General features: G+C 38.5%; 1 protein-coding gene across 1 annotated transcript; it reads left to right on the forward strand.

The window, feature by feature from the left end:
- Positions 1-706: 706 nt before the first annotated feature.
- Positions 707-3,273, forward strand: LOC311082112 (uncharacterized protein; the record flags this gene model as incomplete). The annotated part of the gene is made up of 3 exons (XM_084112856.1): positions 707-994; positions 2,021-2,602; positions 3,144-3,273. The coding sequence occupies 3 exons, from the start codon at positions 707-709 to the stop codon at positions 3,252-3,254; spliced, it is 981 nt and encodes a 326-aa protein (XP_083968982.1). The 3' UTR covers positions 3,255-3,273.
- Between the last annotated feature and the right edge of the window lie 20,141 nt (positions 3,274-23,414).

Raw genomic sequence — 23,414 nt, forward strand, 5'->3', positions numbered from 1 at the left:
TATTGGGTGGCCCGTACAGGTTTGGACCAATCTGGTAGCAACATCACAACCCAGCTGTGCATTTTCAGCCGCTTTCATTATCCGTTCTGCATATGCACTCTGGTCTTCATGCTGTTTCTTATTTCCTACCTGCTTCCTAACCGCTTCTGTTAATTGTAATTCCAGCAGTTTTGCATGTACTCTATCTTGGTTTTCTTCAGTTTCTTGTGGAGTCGCAACCTCTAATTGTCTATGAGAAGTTGTAAATCCGGGAGTTGCCGGCCGAATCCTGACTGTTTTTCTTTGATTTGTGACCTGTCTTTCCTGGTCCTTTGTAATTTTGTCCTCAGGGTTTCCGCGGGGTTGTAAAAGGTAGTAAAAGGTAGTAAATTAAATTATGCCAAATTAAGGCCAGTAAAAAGTAGTAAAAAGTAGTAAACATCATCTGACGAGGTAGTAAATTTTCGAAGCCCCATCTAACTGGGTCTATATGGTTTTCAATTAGTGTAACTTACGTGTGCAGGCCTATTTCCTTACTAAACTTCCATGAATTTATTTTTATTTTGAGTCGGACCCAAAGACAGAGAAAAGTAAGGTCGGACCTGAGTGAATGGAATGACGTCACGCGATGTGTACGTTGGGCGGTAAACCTCTTAGCTTGGCGGTATACCTCTGCTCCGCGCGAGTTTACCAAGTAAATATGGGCAAGTGCAAGTTGTTTAGCATGATGTTCCCGGATTCCCAAATCGCCAAATCGTTCGCTTTGGCCAAAGATAAGACCAGCTACATGATCAAATTTGACATCGCCCCCTATTTTAAGAAGCAACTGGTTGAAGCTATAAATCATGCCGGACCATACATACTTATGTTTGATGAGAGTCTGAATGAATCTTCAAAGAAAAAACAAATGGACATACACATTAGTTTTTTGGAGGATGGCTGTGTCCGCTCGAGGTATTTTGGCTCACAATTTCTGGGACATGGAAGAGCTGAGGATCTGTTGCAGCACATCAAAGTAAGTTTATTTTTATATACTTATTGGTTAGGGGCAGTGTTGGGCAGTAGCGGCATTCAAATCAGCGCCGTTACTAGTTTACCTACATTTCTCAGTAGCGTCGCTATTTTCTACATCAAGTAGCTTTTCAGAAGTGAAAGTATTTCACTGATTAAGTAACATGGTAGCATTTACAGAAGCTACATTTCCCAGCGGAGTTTCTGCTGTGGTCTAACTGTTCACACCGCCGCCGACTTGAGCTGCAAAGAAGCTCTGGCCGCCCTGTCAAGGACGCTTGTCAAAAAGTACGGGGAAGCTTGTTGACGCTTTGGCCGCTCTGACGTAGCAGCATTCTGTGTTCGATCATGGGAGAAGAGAAGTGTCACACCATGAATCAAAATCATACCCCAGTTAAAGCATTGAGAACAGTTTAATAAGCTATCTTGACATTTTTGCCTATTAGTTTGTCTTACAGTTTTATTGATCACTAGATAGCCATGGCTTGGAGTGAAATTAGTTCAATTTTTTAATAAAGTAGCTTTGATGTAGTTATGTGATGTACTTTTGTCATTTTATTGTAGCTTAGCTTGCTACATTGGCTATATTTCGTTTGGTGGGTAGCTTTCATTTAGTGATTGATGGAGAGTAACTTGTAGATTAGCTTAATACATTTTTCCAAGTTGCTCGCCCAACACTGGCCAGGGGACATTGTTTGCATTTGAACAGTTTCATGGAGTTGATAATTTTATTCATTTAGCCTACTTCTGAATTCTGTAACTCAATGTTGGAAAAATGTATATATGGTAATTAAAAAGTGTTATAGCCTAACTTATGCTTTGGCAAAGCAGTCCTTGACATAAGCATAATATCTATCTCTTTCAAATGTATTTCAACATCTTACTTACGTTTTACATTAGGATAATAAAGCTAAATGTTTAATTTGAAGCATACTGTATACAGTTTTACTGTCGGTCTGTATATTGAATGTGGTTTACGTAATCAATAAATGTTATTTAAACAAACTTTCTTCTGTGTGATAATTCACAGGAATGTGTTGCTCAGCTCAACATGAGGCGGCTCCTCTCTGTGGGAATGGATGGCCCCAACGTAAACTTCAAGCTCCTCGATCTCCTTCAAAAGGAGCATACTGAGCTGTATGGAGGTGCTCAAGTCCTGATAGTTGGGAGCTGTGGACTTCACACTCTCCACAATGCCATGAAGGCAGGCTTTACAGCCTGGCAAATTGACAAGCTCCTGCGTGCGCTCCATTTCCTCTTTCACAACGTTCCTGCCCGCAGAGAGGACTACACCATCACCACTGGGTCGTCCTGCTTTCCCCTCTCTTTCTGTGGCCACAGATGGGTAGAAAATGTGCCAGTTGCCGAGAGAGTCCTGGAAATTTGGCCTTTGATTCAGAAATACATCAATGCTGCAGAGAATAAGAAGGTTCAAAAACCAAACACGGCCTCTTATGATGCCATCCTGGCAGCACAGGGGGATCCACTCTTAATCCCAAAGCTCCAATTCTTCCTCTCCATTGCAAGAAGTTTTAACCCCTTTCTCCAAAAATACCAGACAGATGAGCCTGTGTTGCCATTTTTGGCAAAAGATTTAACTCAGCTTCTCTTGGTGAGTATCACTGTAAAGTTTTTGATTAACTAATTTGAATGTAAACCTGTATTACACCATGGTCTGGGTGAATACTCGATTCTGATTGGCTGCAGGGTGTCCGTTAAAAAGTGATAATGGACACCTAGGAAAGGCGTCCCGTCAATTTGCCTGATGACAGTTATAAATGATTGCGCTGGCTCAAACTCACTGATCAACTGCTGTCGCTGTGGCCACGTTGCTTGGCAACGCCTGTATACGGGAGATATTAAATAGTGCGCTCGACTTAAATAAAAACCCTCACGATTTTTACTCTAAAACACATTAAAGTATTATTAATTGATTAAATATTTCTTTCTTTCGTAAGTAAGTAACCATGGTATAAGCGGGTTAATGCCCTTTGAGGTGTCCATTATCAGGTTTTAATGGACTCCGCTGCGCGTCGGACGGTTCACGCCTCGCCGTCGTCCATTAAAACCTGATAATGGACATCTCGTCGGGCATTAACCCTTACTTAATTGATGGAATGGCTTGGTAACTATCTGCTTGTTGTCATCATCAGAGTTTACTGAGGCGCTTCATCAGAAGGGAGCTCATTCAAGACCTAACCCCCTGCAGCTCATTAAATTGGACATCTCTGATGAGAAGAACTGGATCTCCCTCAAAAGGGTAGACATAGGCTTGGGGGCTGAATCTTCCATCAAGGTAATTTCATTGTTGTTTATTTGTTTTACACAATCACACTAATTACACAATCACAATTACATACAATTTGTTCACTATGAATATTATGATCATTAATATTATTCAAACATTTCCTTTCAAAGAAAACACTGACATGGGTGTTCCTTAAATTAATAAATAATTATTATATTAATTAATTATTAAATTAATAATGTTCCTTAATAGGCACTCCTGGGCAAACCAGGAACCAAGATAGGGGAACACTCCGTACTCAGCCTGAGAAGAGAGTGTTTGCAGAGTCTGATTCGACCCATACACAAAAGAAATATATTTTCAGGATATATTTTGGAATATATGCAAATATTTGAAATTGGCCCAATAAATATATTTCATACTTATATTTCATATATTTTTGTTATATTTCAGAATATATTTCAATGTATTTGGAATATATGCCACATATTTGTTTATTAATGAAATACTGTTATTATAGTGTACAATTGCACTTTATTATTACACATTGTGTAGCTGTTCATTCTAAAGGTCCAGTCTGTCTTCTATTTTTTATGTAATTGTTACTTAAAATTGTTGACATATTGAGTAAATCCTATGGACCAAGGCCTGTTGTGATATCTTGATTAATCCAAGTCCTATGGTAGAGTTCCCTCTTACTTGAATGTAGCTCACTCACTTGCCCTAACACACATGCACACTCACATACACCTACAGAACCTCTCCTGACTTTCTCTTTCTCGCTCTCTCTGGTTCTCTATCTCTCCCTCCCAGTGTTGAAATTAAGTTATAATTGCCTCATTAAATTGTGATTCAATATGTTATTAATTTATTTTGGAAAGATATTTCATGTCTTTACTTGTCACTTTACTTAACACTTAACACTGCTACAGTTGAAGTTTGAAGCCGTGTTGGTAGTAAAAATATTGTGATGGTAGTAAAATAGGTGGTAAAAAGGTAGTAAATTCAATTTAAGAATAAACCCTGTATAAACCCTGGTCCTCCAGTCCTATTTATATTTTAATGTTTCTACTTCTTTTTTCAGACTTTTAATTTCTGATTTTAATGAACAAACTACTTTTTCCAGCTCTTTAACTATTTGTCTATTATGCGCGTATCCTTCTTGATACAATGCATTTTTGCCAGTTTTCGACCATCCTTCGGTCCGAGCGACTCTCTGGGCAGATGGCGATTTGCTCGCCGATCGCATTTGTCCGTAAGTCAAACTTCTATCATTAACAATCTTCTTGTTCCAATGTCTTGTTAATGTTCTACCTCTTTTCTCACTGGTAGGATTTTTGAATGAAATTCCTTTTACCCGAACTTCCAGCCAATCGTTTTCTATTTGGTCTGTCACTCTTTTTAAGTCCATCTGGCCTCCTCTTTTATTCCGCAGTCTAGATTCTTTGTAAATATTTTCTGTTTCACTGCTGTCACTATCTATGGAAAATAGTGAGGAATCTGATATATCTGAGTCATATCCAAACTCTGAAACGTCGTCAGACTCTGTCTCACTCTGTTTTATTGTTCTCTCCCCTGCAGGAACATTCCATAACGGAGCAGACGGCTGAGAGGGTCCCGGCTGGTCTCTTTCCTTCCTGTTTTCAAGAATTTTTTCAAGTTCATCCTGATTTATGTTAGTCATCAATAAATTTATGGTCAATTGACCTTCCTGAGACATGTCTGTAATTCCCGATAATATGCCTTCTATTACTGAATTTACTGGGTGTTTAAATTGACCCGTTCCCATTAAAGTCATATGTATTTGATGTTTATTTTATTACTGCTGTTGTTATTGTCCTGGCCTCTAACCAGGAGCGTTCTGCATCACCAAACTCATCTCTGCAATCAGTCATTACTGTATGCGCCACATAATTCCACTGTGGAAGGCCAGAGGTTATTCTCACTGTCGCTGCGTGTTGCGGTCCGAGCTGGGCTCTCATGTTTTCTATCTCCTGTAATGCCTGTCTACCTAGTTTATTGAAAATTGCCCCAGCTGTTCCAGAGCCAGTCATCATTTGTTTATTTCCATTTAGTATTACATCACCTCCTTCTGTTCTTTCGATTAAACTGTCCCTAATAAGCAATCTTATTCTGCCTATTTGCAGCTCGTATGATTCTGGTGTAGGGGTGTGTCGATGGGCCATTGTGATAACACTGGCCCGATCCTCATCTTCAATTACTGGTATTGTCAAGCGGATTTCTTCGCTTGTTCAAAGTCGTTGATACCCATCTGGTATTTTTTAACTCTTTCCATGTCTGTTAAGTGTCCTTTTTCTCTTTTTAACGCTTTACCACACATGTCGTAAATCTCTATTTTACTTTCATCTTTTTTGCTAATAGTTTTGATTATTCCAATGTTCCTGGGATCCTGATGAGCTGATGAACAACCCCATAACATCCTTTTGACATTCTTTATGAACACCTCATATATATATTTAATAAATATTTTTTTTATTCATATTTTTTTTATGTCAGACATGTATGCTACTTTCAAATATTCAATCAAATAATATAACTTACTTGTCTACTGTTTCTTTATAGCCTAGACTGAATTCACTGCCATCTGTGTAGCTACTCACTAATTTTATGTCTGGCATTAACCCTGTTCCCCCTGTCTCTGTTGTGTGTGTGTGATTGTACAGTTCCAATCTCAGCACCGTTGCTGACTTGGAGGAGTTCTGTTTTCACACACACACACACGCACACACACACACACACGCACGCACGCACGCACGCACGCACACACACACACACACACACACAACTTGTTTAAATACATTTATGTTGTTAATAATTTACAATAAATTGTTGTTGTACCTACCAGAAATATCTCCAAGTTTTGTTTTTGATTTGCCAATGCAAGTGAGTACCGGCACCTTTTTTTCCCCACTTCAAGCACTGATTAGTGACACACACAAATAATCGAAAACCACTTCACCCATCTTTCCATCCCTTTGAGGGCAGAGTACAAAACCCCTCCTCAAAAAGCAAAAGAAGGAAAGCTAAAGGTTCATCTTCCCTGGCTGGCTCACAAGAAAAAAACCTATGGATCCTGACTGCCACCCATTGACAGAGTCCTCAGAGCACTATTGCCTGTGTGACGTTTTCCACCAAAGCAATAAAGTAAAGTAAAGAAGTAAAGTAAAGACGAGAGATGGTCTTGTACCAGAGCTGGCTGGAAAGATCAATAGTCAGTGTGCAGAGCAGCTGTTTTCTGAAGTAAAGAGAAACAATTACTTCATGAATATGTTCAGACCTTCTGCACACATTTTTCTTGCTCGAAACATCCTTCACCACTAATCCTCTAGCGTAATCATAAATTGTGATATTGGGAAAGTGTTTCCAAGACAAGAGAATGTCTGCAAAGTCACGGGGACTCTCTGCTCTCAAGTTAAATATAATAGAGTACACAACACCACAAGGACACATTATCACACCCAGTCCACCTAAAAGCATACAAAACATTTGAATGAAAATGACATTTTCTGAAAGATCAGTGAAACCATTCCACCACCACATATGAAATTATACAGGTATGAGTAATTGCTGTTTTAGGCAGTTTGTCATATTATATTTCATAAATGTTTATTTATGTTCCCATGTTCTAGTGGGTCCTGAGGTGGCTCTGACATTAAGCAATTATGAAATTATTAAAATACAAGAATATATTCTGTAATAAGTGATAGAACCATAACATGGTGAGCACTTACGCATTTAATTTGTCTGCTACTTTTTGCCAGCCCTCTCTCCTGGCTTTTGCAGACTTTGAGGTGTTCCCTCGCATTTTAATTAAGTTTTCAAATTCAGCATAACCTTTCAAGCAATAACTCTTGCTCTGCTGCAGTGAAAAAGTGAGCGCGCTCTTTGGCCATGATGATCAGCCAATAGCAGCGTTGCTGATCTATGTTTCTACTATCGATACATATCCCCTTTTAAACCAGTGCTTGAACGTGCAGTTATCTCAGATAACTCAATCCATCTATACTAATCATAGCTGCAGGTGTGTTCGAAGAACCTAATTAGCCGGATTATGATTAGCACGATGATATTATCTTGGATGTCTCATTTGATCCCGGATGTGTTAGGTTATGTTTACACGTGGCCGGTTATTTTCATAAACAGACATTTCACCCTCTCTGTTTTCAGAAAAGTGTTCATTTACACAAACCCGTGTATATGGCGTCAAGAGCATGCCAAACCTGTAGGTGGCAGAGTAACGAGAAGCTCAAGCCCATGTTAGCCAATCAGAATCCCGAAAATATAGGTCGCACCTTTGACGCAGTGCCTAAAACTCCATTTTTCTCAGTTTACATGCAAACGTGCAAACAGAATTTTCCAAAATCTCCACTCTGGCCAGAGTTTTTAGAAATTATCGTTTTCAGAGGCGAATTCTCTGTTTGCGTGTAAACGAGGGGCACAACCGAAGGGAAATGTCTCAGTTTTTCAAAACAACCATGTACGTGTAAACGGGGCCTTGAGCAACATACAAAGAACGGATCCCTGGTCATCAGGAAAGCTGTGAGGCTGGGGGTAATACAAAGAAGAAAGAGGAGGAAAAAGCAAGGAGAGCTACAGGAGGAATTACACAAACGTTAAGCCACAAAAGAAAGGAAGAGAAGTGAACAAGAATGGAAAGTGTTAGAGAAAAAGATTGAAGAATTAGGTGGAGACAAGATCGAGGAAGCGTTTCCAGAACTCCCAGAAGAAAAAATGAGCTTGATCAAGGAGTTGTTGGGTGGCGGAGGGGTGGGGGCATTTATATGTCATGCATGGGATTTGGGTGGCAATAGACCCAATAGCCTTAAGTAAAGCTCCGTCCTTATTGCCAGCCGTAACTTATCCGGATATTTATAACTATCTCGTTCATACAGTATCCGCATACACTTTGCAGGAGCTGAAGGCCTTCAAGTCACTTGTGTCATATAACTACTTCATCTCTGGCAAAGTCGGCAACCTTCTTACTAATTACTTTTGTTCCACCAACAAATTACTGCATGATACTGATGATACTGATGTCTGATCATCTCTGAAAACTCTCAGTGTAGATATAAACTGTGTTTTGGGGATCTGGCTAACTTAAAGCCCACAAAGGACAATATCGTATTAATAATAATTTAATAAATTGTAGCGACTATGGCTCGATGGGTAAAAATGGACTTTTAATTTATATACTAATTAAAAGTGAAAACACTTTCTAATTCCCACAGACTTGGCAAAGTCTGTAACTGAACCCCCTTTTTATGACTCACTTCCCCCTCTCCACAGTGTGAGCTTCAAAGACATTACTGACATTCCGATCTCAACAGAAAACCCGCTCTGAATCACACACACACCAAACCACTCCGAAACTCCTAAAACACAAGTTACACACACGCATGAATCATTATCAAAATGTTTTTATGTAGTTTTCTTGTTTATGGGATGTGATGGGATAAATTGAGATATTTATGCCCTTCTGCAGATGTAATGGACACGTGTGTTTATACATTTGAGATGTATCTGTTTCATTAACTGATATTAATGTCGGGTGTGATATCCTACTGATCGTAATGAGCTTCCTGATACAGAAATAGAAACTATATTCCGCACAAATGTTTATTCCTAGACATAATGTGGTATTAAAGTTTTAATGCATTTTCCTGTGTACGATCAGAAGAGGCGTTCCTTCACAAACAATGAAACGCTCTCCCCTCAGAACCGAAAGATTTCATTGGGTCCCGTCATCAAACAGGGCGTTACCCCGCGCTGCTTTAAAACCACAACACAAGCAGACGTCTCTCTCTCTCTGCTCTCATACTCTCTCACCCTCGCGACTCCGAACTCTGAACTCTGCACTCTCACCCCTCCCTGCACCAGCAGCGGAGCGGGAGAAGGCACAGGGCCTTCATCCAAACGAACGCGGATGTAAAAATCCAGCTTCATCCTGTAACTAAGTTTTCTCGCCTTTCCCGTACAGGGTAAAGAATTCTTTACTCGGTAATGTTACTTTCAAGTAAGCTTTTAAGAACTTCACGCGAAACGCAAGCCTACAAATCGATGAGACACGGTCCAGCCAAGATACGCACGTGGTCCCGAAGCCCAGCTTCACACAGACAAAGGAACAGAATCGCAAGTATCAAATGATCTCTCTCGAAGCTGCTTTCACAGTTGTCTCTTAAAAGGTTCTGTTTGTAAATTACCATACTTTCTCCCTCACTTTCTTCCTATTTTCATTCTGATCAAGTCATGTTTTATGTTTGTTTGTTTAAACGTTCGTGGGTCTTGTGTAATTTTACGTACGTAGATTAGCCTATATTACTTCCTATATGCATATAATCCTTTGTGTGTCATTTTTGATTAAATAAATCTTTTATACTTTGACTGACTCTGTGTTACAATCCCACCAATGTAATTGTCAATGAAATTGCGATAAGATCTAGCTACTAGCTCTTTATTTTAATTCATAAACCCAGCAATTTGCATCCACGGCCAGGAGAGAATTTGTCTGAGGTTTGATAATATAAATATTCCTTCTTAACTGGTATAATCAAAGCATTCGCTGGTCGAATGACTGATGAGAGACCAGTTATAGAACAAAATATTTTTGATAGTTAGCAGGTAATGTAATAGCATATGTGAAACTTATGAATTATGACTATGAGTTATGATTTTAATATTTCCCCAAATTTCCTTACTGCTCGAGCTAATATTTCATATATGACCTAATTACGATTGTTACCATAAACGCTACAAAATAATTTAATTTAATTAATTTAATAATTGTCTCAATTTATGGCAGCTTCAGCCACTCCTTACAGCTAACCATATGTGATAAAATTATGGGGACAGACTTTGCTGTGAGGTAACGTTAAGTTATCTAAAAACTGTAACGTTAGCCTACATGTGATAAAATGATGGGAACAGACTTTGCTGTGGGCAGTTGGCTGAAAGTTTAGCCTATTTATCCTAACTAGCCACAAGTATCTCCTGCGCTGGCTCAACTCCTCTGTCTCCTTCCCTTCACGTTTTCTGACAGTCGGTATCGCATAAAAACTAAGTCCGGGGTTCTTATTGCTGTTTTTAGAACAGCCGTGTATTACACAACACACCATCGCGCTGTTTTTTTTTTAAAAATACAGCGATAATACCGACGCTGCCTTGCTTGTCAATTGACAGACTGACAGTTGCCATGGTTTCTATGTCAACAACATGGCCGCTGCAAACATTGATGACGTAGATCGAATAACAACTATATTTGCATTTTCATTTTTAAATATGAATTCACAATTAATAGTGGTGTGTAATGTTGTCTTCACTTCTATTCTGAAAGTAAATGTTTATGAATATGAATGAACGCTAATTAATTATATTTGTTTTTAGTGAGGTACCATGGGTCTAATGCCCAATCCAACTAAAACAGTAAATGTTTATGATTTCATTTGAAGAAATAACAGAATTCTACCTTCTGTTCAAATTTCATGCAAATATCTGATAAAATGAGGAAGTTACAAGCAAAAACATGTGAATAAGCAGCATTTTTCGGTCACATGCCTTCTATTGTAATTAATGTATACTATTTTAATATAATCCCCATATTATAAATATCATAACTTTCATAATTTTCACAATCCAGTCATGTGATCCATTTTGAGCTTAGGGGTGTTTGAAATTTTTGCACATACCTACTTTAATGTAGAGAAATGTGAGTTATGATGGGAAAAAGTAAATGTGTGAAAAGTGTTCAATGTTGAAAAAAAAAAAAAACAAAACGATGTAAATGTTTGTGAAGTTAGTTTTTGCCAATGAAGTGTTACCACAAAGTGCTAGTCTTGCTAACCTTGTACATAGATTCTAGTGTATCAACCACATGTAAGTTGATTAGCATGTGTGTTCCTTCTGCTGTTCCTTCATGAGATCCTGCGGTTGAGATTGTCGTCGAGGAATTGTCTTGCTTGTTGCTGTGTGTTGCTTGGACTGGCGATCCATTCCCATTTGATTCGTACCTGGTGACATAATTTACAAGAGTGTGAGACTAGGACAAGCCATTTTTCCTTCTCTGATCACTTTAGTTTTTCTGTTTTATTTTCTCTTCTCTTCTTACTGGACCAAATAGGTTTTTTTTTTTTCTTCTTCTTCCGGACGTGCTGGATTGAGATACTGATATATATATATATTTTTTTTTTTTGATGGACTAAGGGCACTTTTCCATTTTTTCCGTGTGACCCCTCTTCATCATTTTATCTTTTTTTTCTGCATCTGAACTGAGATATTACAATTGAACTGAGACATTGCATCTGAACTGAGACATTGAATTTGATATGAGACACTGTCTTTGTTTATTTTTCAATTGATTTTCCAAGTGAACGAGGCACATACTGTTGTTTATATGTGTTTTTTTTTCTTCATTTAATTTCAAGAGTTAATAAGAGGAAAAAAAAAATACTTTTCTTAGTTAATACTTACTTTTGACGTCGGAGTGTTTTTTCCATTCTTGCTCTTTTTTTTCTTTTTTTTTTCTTTCCTCCAGAGAGTCGCACTTAGTCTTCTGTGACTGGTCCAAAATTTGTTTAAACTCATGACATAGGTTACTTCGGAGCCCCCCAGTCCCACTTTGTCAAAATTTTTTATTATAACTATCTCGTGGCCTCAAGATACTACCTACCACGAGATACTATCTTGAGGCCACGAGATAGTTATGTTAAAATTTTTTGACAAAGTGGGACTAGGGGGGCTCCGTAGGTTACACGTAGGTCAGGTGCGAAATAGAGAAAGCTGTACGACAATTTGCTCAAGAAACATTTCTGAATATTATCACAGTTGAAAATGTTTGTGCTGCTTGATGAAGTGTGGAAATCATTATACTGAATCTGTTTTCAGGATTCTTTGAGTAGCAAGTTCAAAAAACAGCATTTATTTGAAATAGAAATCTTTGCTGTCATCTTTCAATTTAATGCATCCTTGCTTGCTATAAAATCAAGCGTAGTGTTAGTTCTGGCAGGTCACGTTAGTCAAGCTCACAATTGCTGACTCTCAGCTGATCCACATCTACCTATAGGAATATGACACATATCACTGTATTCATATATAAGCTCCTTCAGTATTATCAGCAGCTATCGCGTTTCTCAGGAGCTAATTTCCCTCCTCCATCCCCAGCTCCTCCTCTCACCCCGTCAGGATTTGGCACTCTGATTCCCCTTGAATCAGAATAAATTCTCGAATTATGTTGTACATTAAAATCTTGAATTAAATATATTTGCAAACATTCATGTTGGTTCTGTTCTGTTTCCCCTAAGAGGGGTTATTTCTGCTCTCCTGCTCTTATCCATGCTAGGCTGCATGGATGCGCAGGCAGTTCTCGCCCAGAATGGAACCATACCGCAATCCAAACTATATGTTATTTGTCAGTCGTATTTGACAGTAGTGGTCCTGACAGAACTAACATTTCTTAAATCATAGTGATTCCAAACTTTTGTAATGCAAATCTTAAGTGATGAAAATGGCAAGAATGTCATGTTTAAGATAGAATCAACAACGTTTAAAGGTTTAATTTGTCAAGATTTCAAGTCAAAAGTGCCTCTATAATTGAAACCCAAGAACATACATGTTTATGAAACTATGCCTTGTAAAAATGTTGTGTAGCAGGAAGGGTTATGACCCCTCCTACTTGTTATGGTTTGGCCAATGGCCAGGCGTCTGGTGCGTATAAGAGCATGAGCTACCAGTTCCTTGATATGCGTCATTATCCGGGGTCGTGACGTCATCCATGCGCCCTGCTGCTTTCTGTTGGAGTCAGCGTAAAATGTGCTGCTTGTAAAAATTTGCCAAAGCTGTCTATCCACTGGCGGTGCTGTTGGCGGGTCTATGTGCTTGTTTGGAGAGTTGAATGTGGACATTTGAGACAGGTAAGAAGTATTTGTATGCGACGGTGGTTTGTAGATGAAGTTTTCTGGTTTGCTTTGACTAGGCGAGTAATCTGACTGATCTGTATGCTTAGTGTACGATCTATCAGCGCTTCATGCCAACAAGCTTGTCGGAGACCTTCGGCTCCATCTTCATAGCTTGGGGATAGTGATTCTGGGACAGCATGCTTTGTTGTGAGTATACTGTTCGAGCGTAAGCCAAGGGAGAAGAACTTTCAGTGTAACACCTTCTGTTTTGCTTTTAGGCATGCAATAAGGACGATGCTGACTTTCTGAATGAGCATTATCGGCCCTGTGCTTCGTCATAAGGCTTTGTTCGCGCTGGGCCTCATCAGCTGCTGTTCTGTTTTGTGTTCTGTTTTGAATTTTGTTTCGAGTGAACTGACTCGAGTGAACTGTCTTGAGTGTTCTGTTTCGAGTGAACTGTCTTGAGTGTTCTATTTCAAGCGAACTGTCTTGAGTGTTCTGTTTCAAGTGAACTGTCTCGAGTGGACCGTCTCGAGGGAACCGTCTCGAGTGAACCGTCTCGAGGGAACCGTCTCGAGTGAACCGTCTCGAGTGGACCGTCTCGAGGGAACCGACTCGAGTGAGCCGTCTCGAGTGAACCGACTCGAGTGAACCGACTCGAGTGAGCTGTCTCGAGTGAACCGTCTCGAGGGAACCGTCTCGAGGGAACCGTCTCGAGTGGACCGTCTCGAGTGAACCGTCTCGAGTGGACCGTCTCGAGGGAACCGACTCGAGTGAGCCGTCTCGAGTGAACCGACTCGAGTGAACCGACTCGAGTGAGCTGTCTCGAGTGAACCGTCTCGAGGGAACCGTCTCGAGGGAACCGTCTCAAGTGGACCGTCTCGAGGGAACCGACTCGAGTGAGCCGTCTCGAGTGAACCGACTCGAGTGAACCGACTCGAGTGAGCTGTCTCGAGTGAACCGACTCGAGTGAGCCGTCTCGAGTGAACTGACACGAGTGTTTCGAGTGAACCATCTCGAGCGAACTGTTCCAGTGCACTGTTTTCTGTGAATTCTGTTCTCAGTGATATGCTTTGAGTTTCTTTTGTTTGCTTTTTCCTGTTTATTTCTTTAATTGATTTATCTTTTTTGAATTTGTATGTTTATTTTGGTTTGATTATTGTATTAGTGACTTATGGTTATATCATTTTGTTCTTTTTGCATATCACTGTTTGATGTCTTTTTTTTTTCTTTTGTTTGTTGGCAGGGCCTGGGCACCCGGGGGCAGACGAGTGACCATTTAGGTGGTGACGTCCTCACTGTGTGTCGTGGTCTTCTCTGACATGAGTCGTTGAGTGTGTATTAGTGTGTGTGCACTGTGAATAGAGTAATTTTCATAAGGGTGATATCTTGAGACTGCCTCTGCGGGTAAGCCCAGGTTCCTCTGCTGCCAACGATAAAATTAAGTAAATAGATGAGAGTGATTGCTGGTCAACGCCTTTTATAATCATTGTCTTTTACTAATTAATAAAATCTTTTTCATTACCTATGTCTCTGATTCCAACAGTGATTAGAACCTGTGTGTGCCTGTGTTTAGAGGTTGTGTTAAATTCTTGGGGTGAAATTCCCCAGGTGGCGTAGTCGGAAATTATATCAATTTGAGCCAACCCGCGCCCGCTCTGCTACAGTTGTATGAGTGTTTGTTGTAGATCATGCATTTGTATCAATGATCATCATATTGTGTATCATCCAGCTACACAGTGCAACACATGGTCAAAGAAAGAACACATGACAAAGAGAAACATCAGTGTAGGGTGCAACATATTGATTAGGCCACTGATATGGTTGTGGACATTATTTCAGTCGTTGCCAGAGATGACACAGTTTTAAAGCTTCATAAGGTAAGGTAACAGAAAAGCATAGCAATAAATATATTAAATGGTAATTGTTTCATGTATTTAAGTATATTCTATATCTGCTGTATCAGTGTAGCTGTAATCATTCAGGTGTTCTGGGATTTTTGGTTTCACAGTAAAAGTGGAACCTTAATCCTTGTGATAATTTTAATTTGTAAATGTATATTTGTTTGTAAAAATAAAAGTTTTTTATTATTTATTGGAAATAGGCCTATGAAAAATCAATGGAATTTCAGTAACATTTTTTAGCACTATGACTTTTACAACCACAGACAGTTCACAACCAGAGAACATGGAGAATGTTGAATGTTTTGGCTCAGAACAGGTTTGAACACATCATATGGATCATCACACTAGTATATTGTGTTACAAAAAATATTATGTACATTTATACAGGTTTATTTCAGTTGTCACGGGGAGTGACATATTCAACAAATGATAACAAAAGACAGTTTTAAAGCATTGCAAGGTACAAAGGAAAAGTAAAACAAAATAAAAATATGTATATGAGTAGCTGAAGTTTTGCTGTGCTTTATCCTAACATTACACAAAGTGAATGTCTGCACAGTCAGGGACGACTGCACAAAATGTGCAAACTAATAAAAACATGAACTTACGAAACGATAAACAATCATGCTGAAACAATATTTACTTTTTTTTTTAAATAATTCATTAAACTTGCTGTGCTGAGAACTAAAATTCTCAGTTCCACGCGCATGCCCGGGAAACTCCTGAATATACAAGGTGGAATGCTGTGAGGCAGCCTGAAGAAAGATTGTGAGGAGATTAAGGTTAAAAGATAGTATTTTGTTATTGTATAAAAGATAGTATTATTATATTGTATTATAGTTTATTTACAAAATAGTGCACAATGTATTCAAATTCACAGGACCATGGTGCCACATATGTAAACATATATGAATACACATTAACATATAAAACAAAGAAACATTAACCATATAATCTATATAAATCTACATCCCAGACAGCAACATGGAATCCACGTGTAAATCTGATATAAACCTACATATAGCTACATATACTTTAAAAATACATAATTCAAAAATACCTTACCTAAAACGTTAGACATATACTTTACACATAAAACAACACATAATGCAGTGGTACAGAAGACAGTGCAAAAGAGACATTCAGGGCAAAACAGGGACAGTGCAAAATGAAAGAAAAGTAAGTGTCCAATGCTCATACATTTGGGAGAGATGAGAATATTACTGAAGGTGGATGGTTTGTAAAGCCCACTCAAATATGCTTAGCCTACTCACTCGCATAGTATTGCACATAAGAACTGTTTAAGTGAACAGTCCTTGAGGCAGTCCTCACGCTGTGGACAGTAGAACACAGTGACACATCTTTAGCCGCTTTCCGACCGGAGGAACCTTTTCACAGTTCCTAGAACTATTGGCTAAAGTACCCGGATGTCGGCGTGTTCGCACCGCAGGAACTAGGAACGATTTTAGTTCTAGGAACTCCATTTGGAGGTACTAATTTAGGTCCTACTTCAGAATAGGGTCTAAACCAACACTATAGGAACTACCCGTGACGTTAGTGTACGCTGATTGACCGAACGCACGCGGAACACCAGCACCCGCCATTTTTAAAACAGCTAGAATGTAAACACACAGATTATAGCCTATATATTTACTCCAGAAACTAACTATACAAACATGGAAAACAGTGATAGATAGGTCTCTAAACCTTTATGCTGAAGAGAAAATCCAACGCAACTTTGAGGGGACCAAGTCAAACATGATTATGTTTATCTGCCCAGCTAGCAACACTGGACATCAACCACACGGCATAGGCTAATAACCTTTTTTTCATATACTGTCTACTTTCTATAACAGTTCTATCTAATAACATATTAAACAGTACTGTTAGACAGATCGCTAACTAATAAACACAGAGAATGCGAGCATTGTTTGCTCTGGCGTTCTCAGCGCCGTCAAAATAAAAGTCACCGTGATTGCGTCACTCCCTTACCCCTCCTACCAGTTCCTATGGCCACTTGGCCAGTGCGAACGCAAACAGCAAAACCGAGTTTGGGGGAGAGTAGTTCTTAGAACTGTTTAGAAGTGGACAGTTCCTATAACTAAGTTCCTGTAACTACTTGGTCAGAAAGCGGCTTTTGTGCCACTCTTGAAAACAGTTCCTGTTCAACTGAAGATATAAGTGATCATTGGATGCTTGCCATTTCCACAGTGTTTGTTGCTTTTTACCACGCACTGCTTTGTAACACAAACAGATCCGATGACCAGCAGTGTCACCATCCCTGCCATATCTGAGGTCAGCTCCTGGAACCAGTCAATGGTCGCTACTGGTGCTGCTTTCTGACACACACCACAGAGCTCTGTAATAAGTTGTTTCATAAACTCTTTATATATAACTCTTTGAGTACAATGAAAGCATTGGTGGCAGCAAAGTCCAAAAAGTGTAGAAAAATCTTTCTGTACCACTTCATGGTTTTGTGTTGTCATGTAATACTGTATCAATTGCGTGAGTCTCATGAGAACTCAGAGTTGGCAGCCCTGTACATGTGACACCAACATACAGTATTTCTTGTATTGGCACAGAATGCCTTTTCTATTATTTGAAGCACGAAATGAAACTAAGCAGGAATGTGGCTCTACAGGAGGGATGAAAACCTACTTGTCAAACTTGTAGACGAACCCCTTTTACACGCGTCACTGAAACACAGAACCAGAAAACATTTCAACTCATCAGTTTAGGGAAAGAGAATAACAAAATATCATTGTCCTTTCATAGAATATAGATGGGGAAAGATAAACTTACAATTGTGGTGATAGGCTTACATAACATTACATTATTGAAGGTACAGTATGAAACTTTCTATTTGCTCAAAATTAATATAATGAGCAAGTACATTATGAATCCATGAGTCTCATCCTTAATGGCTACAGTACGCCTATAATAAGTGTTTATTTTATAAATATAATATTTTAGACCTGGCAGGAAGACAAATGCTGTGGACTGTCCTAGTACCTGCTTGACTCTTCATATACATAAATAGAGAAAAGTAGCTCTGGCTATGATGTTCTTCTGCAAGACACGTGCAGTTTTATTAAACACTAGAAGTTAGATAGTGTACTTTTAACGCTCTGGGGTCTGAGGTTTTTTCCAGGGAGAAAAAAAGCGAGCGAAATACCTTAGTGAAACACAGTTGGAGGTTTTAATCCTTGCTTATGAAGAATATAAGCCAATTATAAGTAAAAAAAAAAAAAAAAAAAAAAAAAAAAAAAAAAAAAAACAGGCAGCCCTGTAGATGTGACACCAGATAATTCTTATATTGGCACAGAATTAGTTTTCTTTTATTTGAAGCACGAACTAAGCAGGAATGTGGCTCAACAGGAAGGAGGAACCTACTTGACAAACTTGTAGACAAACCCCTTTTACACGCATCACTGAAACACAAAACCAGAAAACATTTCAACTCATCAGTTTAAGGAAAGATAATAAAAAAATATCATTGTCCTTTCATAGAATTTGGATGGGGATTTACATACAGATTAGGGTCCATCTACCTCCACGCAGCATCTTAGCAATGTAAAAAAAAATCTGCAGTTGTCCTTCATTTAATTATTTGGACTGTGTTTGTATTACAGACTTTATCAATCACATTGCACTATTCTTTCTTTTCAAGTTGCCTATCAAGGAGCTGTATAAGGTCCATTTAAAAGGCAAATTAGAAAAAGTGACAAGGAAATGGACCTTGTAGAGTGGGGTGGGATTAGGGGACTTGCTTTTAAGTGGTTCACATCCTATTTCTATGGAAGATCTTTTGCAGTAAAGCTTGGAAACTCTATTTCGTTTTCTCAGCCTGTTTCCTCAGGGGTTCCTCAAGGCTCATGTCTTGGTCCTGTTTTATTTCCTTTGGGATTAATCTGCCAAAAATATAATGCATCTTACCATTGTTATGCTGATGATATCCAGCTAGATATAATGACGACTCCAACATTACAACTATGTTTGAGTGTTTGAACGAAATAAGAGCATGGTTGGCTGCTAATTTTCTGCAGCTCAATGAGTCAAAATTGGAAGTGCTGATTTTTTGGTCCACCTAAGTTAGCCAAACAGCTTTCTTTACATCATGACCCCTTAGCCACTAATGTCGACACCCAAGCAAGGAACCTTAGTGTAATTTTTGATTCAGAGCTGAAATTTGATAAAGAAGTCAATGTCGTGGACAAAAGTAGCTTTTATCAATTGTGGAGCATCGCCAAATTAAAGAGAATTCTGTCTTTTAAGGACATGAGGACATGGGAACTGTCATTCATGCGCTTTTTTCATCCAGATTGGATTATTGCAACTGATTATATTTAGTATTATCTAGAAAGTTGCTATTAAGGTTGCAGCTGGTGCAAAATGCAGCAGCCAGACTGTTGACAGGCACAGGGAAATGGTCTAGGATTTCTCCGGTGCTGGCATATTTACACTGGCTTCCTGTTGAATTTAGAGTCCAATATAAAGTTTTGACCATGGTTTTTAAAGGTTTGCATGGTCTTGCTCCGGAGTATATAGCAAGTCTGATACAGATACAGCATCATTATTCCGCTCGACCCCTAAGATCATCCCAGAGTTTGCTCCTACATGTTCCCAAATCATGGTTGAAAACCAAAGGAGATTGTGCATTTTCTGTGGCAGCCCCACGTCTTTGGAATAGTCTTCCACTGCATATCAGATCCTGTGACTCGTTAGAATGTTTTAAATCTATGATGAAAACACACCTCTACACTGTGGCACACAATTGCTCCTAGGTTTTAGGATACTGATCAGGTTGTATATTGACCCAGTGTTTTGTGTTGAGTAATGTTTGTTGAGTGTTTATTGAGTAATTTTTTAGAGAGATATGTACAGCACTTTGGCCAACTTGTGTTGTTTTTAAATGTGCTTAACAAATAAATGTTGATTGATTGATTGATTGATTGATTGATTGATTGATTGATTGATTGATTGATTGATTGATTGGTGGCCATAGCAACGCAGACAGATACAGACAGACTGACAAAGATGGATAAGACAGACAAGTCAACAAAGACAGACAGAGAAGTAAGATTAAGGAAATGGATAAAGACTGAGATAGATAAAGATATAGATATAGATTGGAGAGATGGATAGAAATACAGATAGTGAGATAGATGGACAGATAGTTTACGAGCGATAGCCAGAGATAGAAAGAGGTTGGCTCTTAAAAGTGCCTTTGGATGTTGAAAATCAGGTGTAGCTTGGTTCGAAAAGGTGAAGTTTGACAGAATCTGCATGGAAAACAGAAAATGTTAATTATGTAGTGTAGGCTAGCTTGATATAAGTTTTAAAAAGTGTACCCCAATAGTGAGAGATTCCCATTTCCTTATAAATACTTAAGATAAATGAATAGAAAAATAATGGTTTTAAAGATTTATGTGCAGTAACATTAGGCCAAGTGATATTGTTATTACTGACACATTACAATGACGTTCGAGAGTAAATGACATCGTCTAGATAATGAGAGTTAGCTTATGTTGAAGTTAGCTAACCATTTAGCAAGCCTAATTTCACAAGAGTTTTTTTTTTTTTTTTTTTTTTGCAGATAACGAGGAAATCATTGGTCGGGCTTTAATTTGTTGGCCTAACATGTAAACCATGTGAGTCTAATGACAAAGAAAGGCATCAATTATAACATTTAAGCAAAATGTGATTATTACTTATGAACCTTGTAACTTACCTGGGGTGCGTTTCCCGAAAGCATTGTTGGCCAACTATGGTCGCAAGTTCATCGCAATGTCCATTGAACTCTATTGGTAACGACGGAACTTGCGACCATAGTTGACTAACGATGCTTTCGGGAAACGCACCCCTGGACGGTGGTTTGAGCGCAATGAGAAATCACGGAAGAAATCACCCAATCGCAAAGCGGACTGGCTCCGTCTCCACAGCAACGGATGCTGAGGTTCAAGGGTAATGCTGGCGTCAATTAATTAATTAAATTTATTTATTTTAATTGAATTAATGTCCAAAACAAATCCCCGTTCTCATGATCGAAAGAGAAACAATTTAAACTAAATTTGAACTAGTCTCTCCCTATGGAGGATCCCTTTCCCACTCTACAGATAAAGCGTCGTCGGGAAAACTCAATTTGCGTATCTACCCCGAACTAATAAAATAAAATAAAATTCTGAATCAAAACTGTAAGGAAACACCAGTAATTTGTTTAGGCTTGGTTTTTAGGGAATTCCAAACCTGCACACATCAACGCACATAACTATAGAACCCGTTCTTAATGCGCATCTGAACGCCATCAGCGTTTCTCACAGGTTCGCGTTTAAAGTCTGTGTAGAGAGAATGGTGTCGTCTTGGCGGCCCTAATTTAAAAACAAATGATCGTTGCGACGGAAGCGAATCAATCAAAACTAACTTTAGCTGGAAAATAACTTTATTAAAGAACCGCTATAAAGCCAAAACAATCTTACGTTAAATTATACATTTATCTCTGTAAAGCTGCTTTGAGACAATCTACATTGTTAAAAGCACTATATAAATGAAGATGACTTGACTAAACTGATGGTCATATCAGTCAATAAGGCTCATGGGTACTGTAGATTTCCATTAGATGACACCCCAAACTGATGGAAAAACGGTATTTCTCAAAAAATAAACAGCAACATTTAGAAGCGGTAGCCGTAGCACAACTCCGCAGTCTCATTAATTGAATGTATTTACTATATTTTGACTGGAAGGAACCACGGACGATGGTTTAGCTAATGGCGAGAAGCCTACAGAATATAAAGCAATAAAAATAAGGACAAAAAAAGTCTGATTAAATGTTGAGTAATGTAGCGCTTAAAGTTTAAAAAAATTAATGACAAATGAGAAAAAGCAATGTTCCAGATTGGCAGAAAGAAAAACGTGGTGCAGACACGAAATATACTTCCTAGTGAAATATATTAGATTGAAAGTCGTGCTGAGTGACACGAAAAAACGAACACGAATCAATAGATTAAATTTGAACTGCAGTGAGACTGGGTTGCGATAGCACCCCCAAAAATAATTTCTGGAAGCAATTATATTCAGGCTGTATTCTATGGAAGCCCTGAACTGCATGGTGAAGAAAAAAAAGAAAACTTATCTCGTTATTTCGAGATATTAAGTCGCTATTTTGACATAATATCTGTTATTTTGACATAACTTATTTTGACATAATAAGGGGACATTCTAATCTGCATTAAGCCACATTAAGGTTCTTATAATGGTTTTCTATGGGAGGAAAATGCTTAACGTGTAATTAAACGCGTTGCGTTCATATTCTGGGCTCATCTGATTTTTTGTACATAGTATAGTCTACTTTATTATGATTTTAGTATCCTAATGATTAATAAATGCACACACAATTATGCATAAACAAATGCCTTTCAACTTATGTGTGCACAATTCAGAATTAAATGAATGTGCAATTTGTACAAATAAAATCTGTAGGCCTACTATATGTGTTGTAGCCATTTTTTCCATCTATGTTGATATGGAAAGTGAACAGCATGAGTAAAATAGGATGCGCAATATATATCAGGAGGAGTGGGTCAGACATGATTTTGACCAGCTTCATTAAGTTTTGTTTTGAAAAAAACCCTTCTTTAACCCCTTAAGTGAGGGGTTCTGAAAATCTGAACAAGTTGTTTCAAATTTTAAGCTGATATCTCAAAAAAATAGCTTTCAGTAAGATTTTGTTTGGGCACAGTACCAAACTTTTTCAATAGGTGACAACCAGACTCCATTACTGCCCATATAAGGGCACCTCCATTTCCATATGTGGTTTGAGTGATCTGAACCATTATTTCCACATTTGTCATACAATTTATGAAGTAGACATCCTATTCATAAGTAGTATGGGAAGTTTGGCAGATTTTGATATGAATTCAACATCTAAAAAACACGTGTGTGCGTTATAGCTCGCTGCCACATCACAAATGGTGAATCTATTATTTTTTACTTTATATTTAAAACATTTTCAGACCTTTTTTCTAAAAAGATTGAATGGATGTTATCTTTTGAACTCTTTGCATGAAAACAAACTACTCAGTAGCCTACTTGCACGCTCTCTGATAGACGGTTTTCGTGGATTATCACTTTCGCTTCAACAGACAAAAACATGCAAAATTATGAAAAAATTTTGGTCTCGGTGAGTATGCTCTAAATACAATCGCAGAGTGAGGACACAGGGCACAACAACACTGACAGAGACAGTTTTCTCTCCCTGTGTCAGGTTCTTCAGTTCTTTAAGCTGAGCATATTATCGCTGTGATAGGATTAGACTTTTGTGCCCCTCTGAGTCCAAAACAGGCTAGCTTTTTTATTTAAAAATTA

This window comes from Abramis brama, assembly GCF_963993115.1.
Source record: "Abramis brama genome assembly, chromosome: 4".
NCBI lineage: Eukaryota > Metazoa > Chordata > Actinopteri > Cypriniformes > Leuciscidae > Abramis > Abramis brama.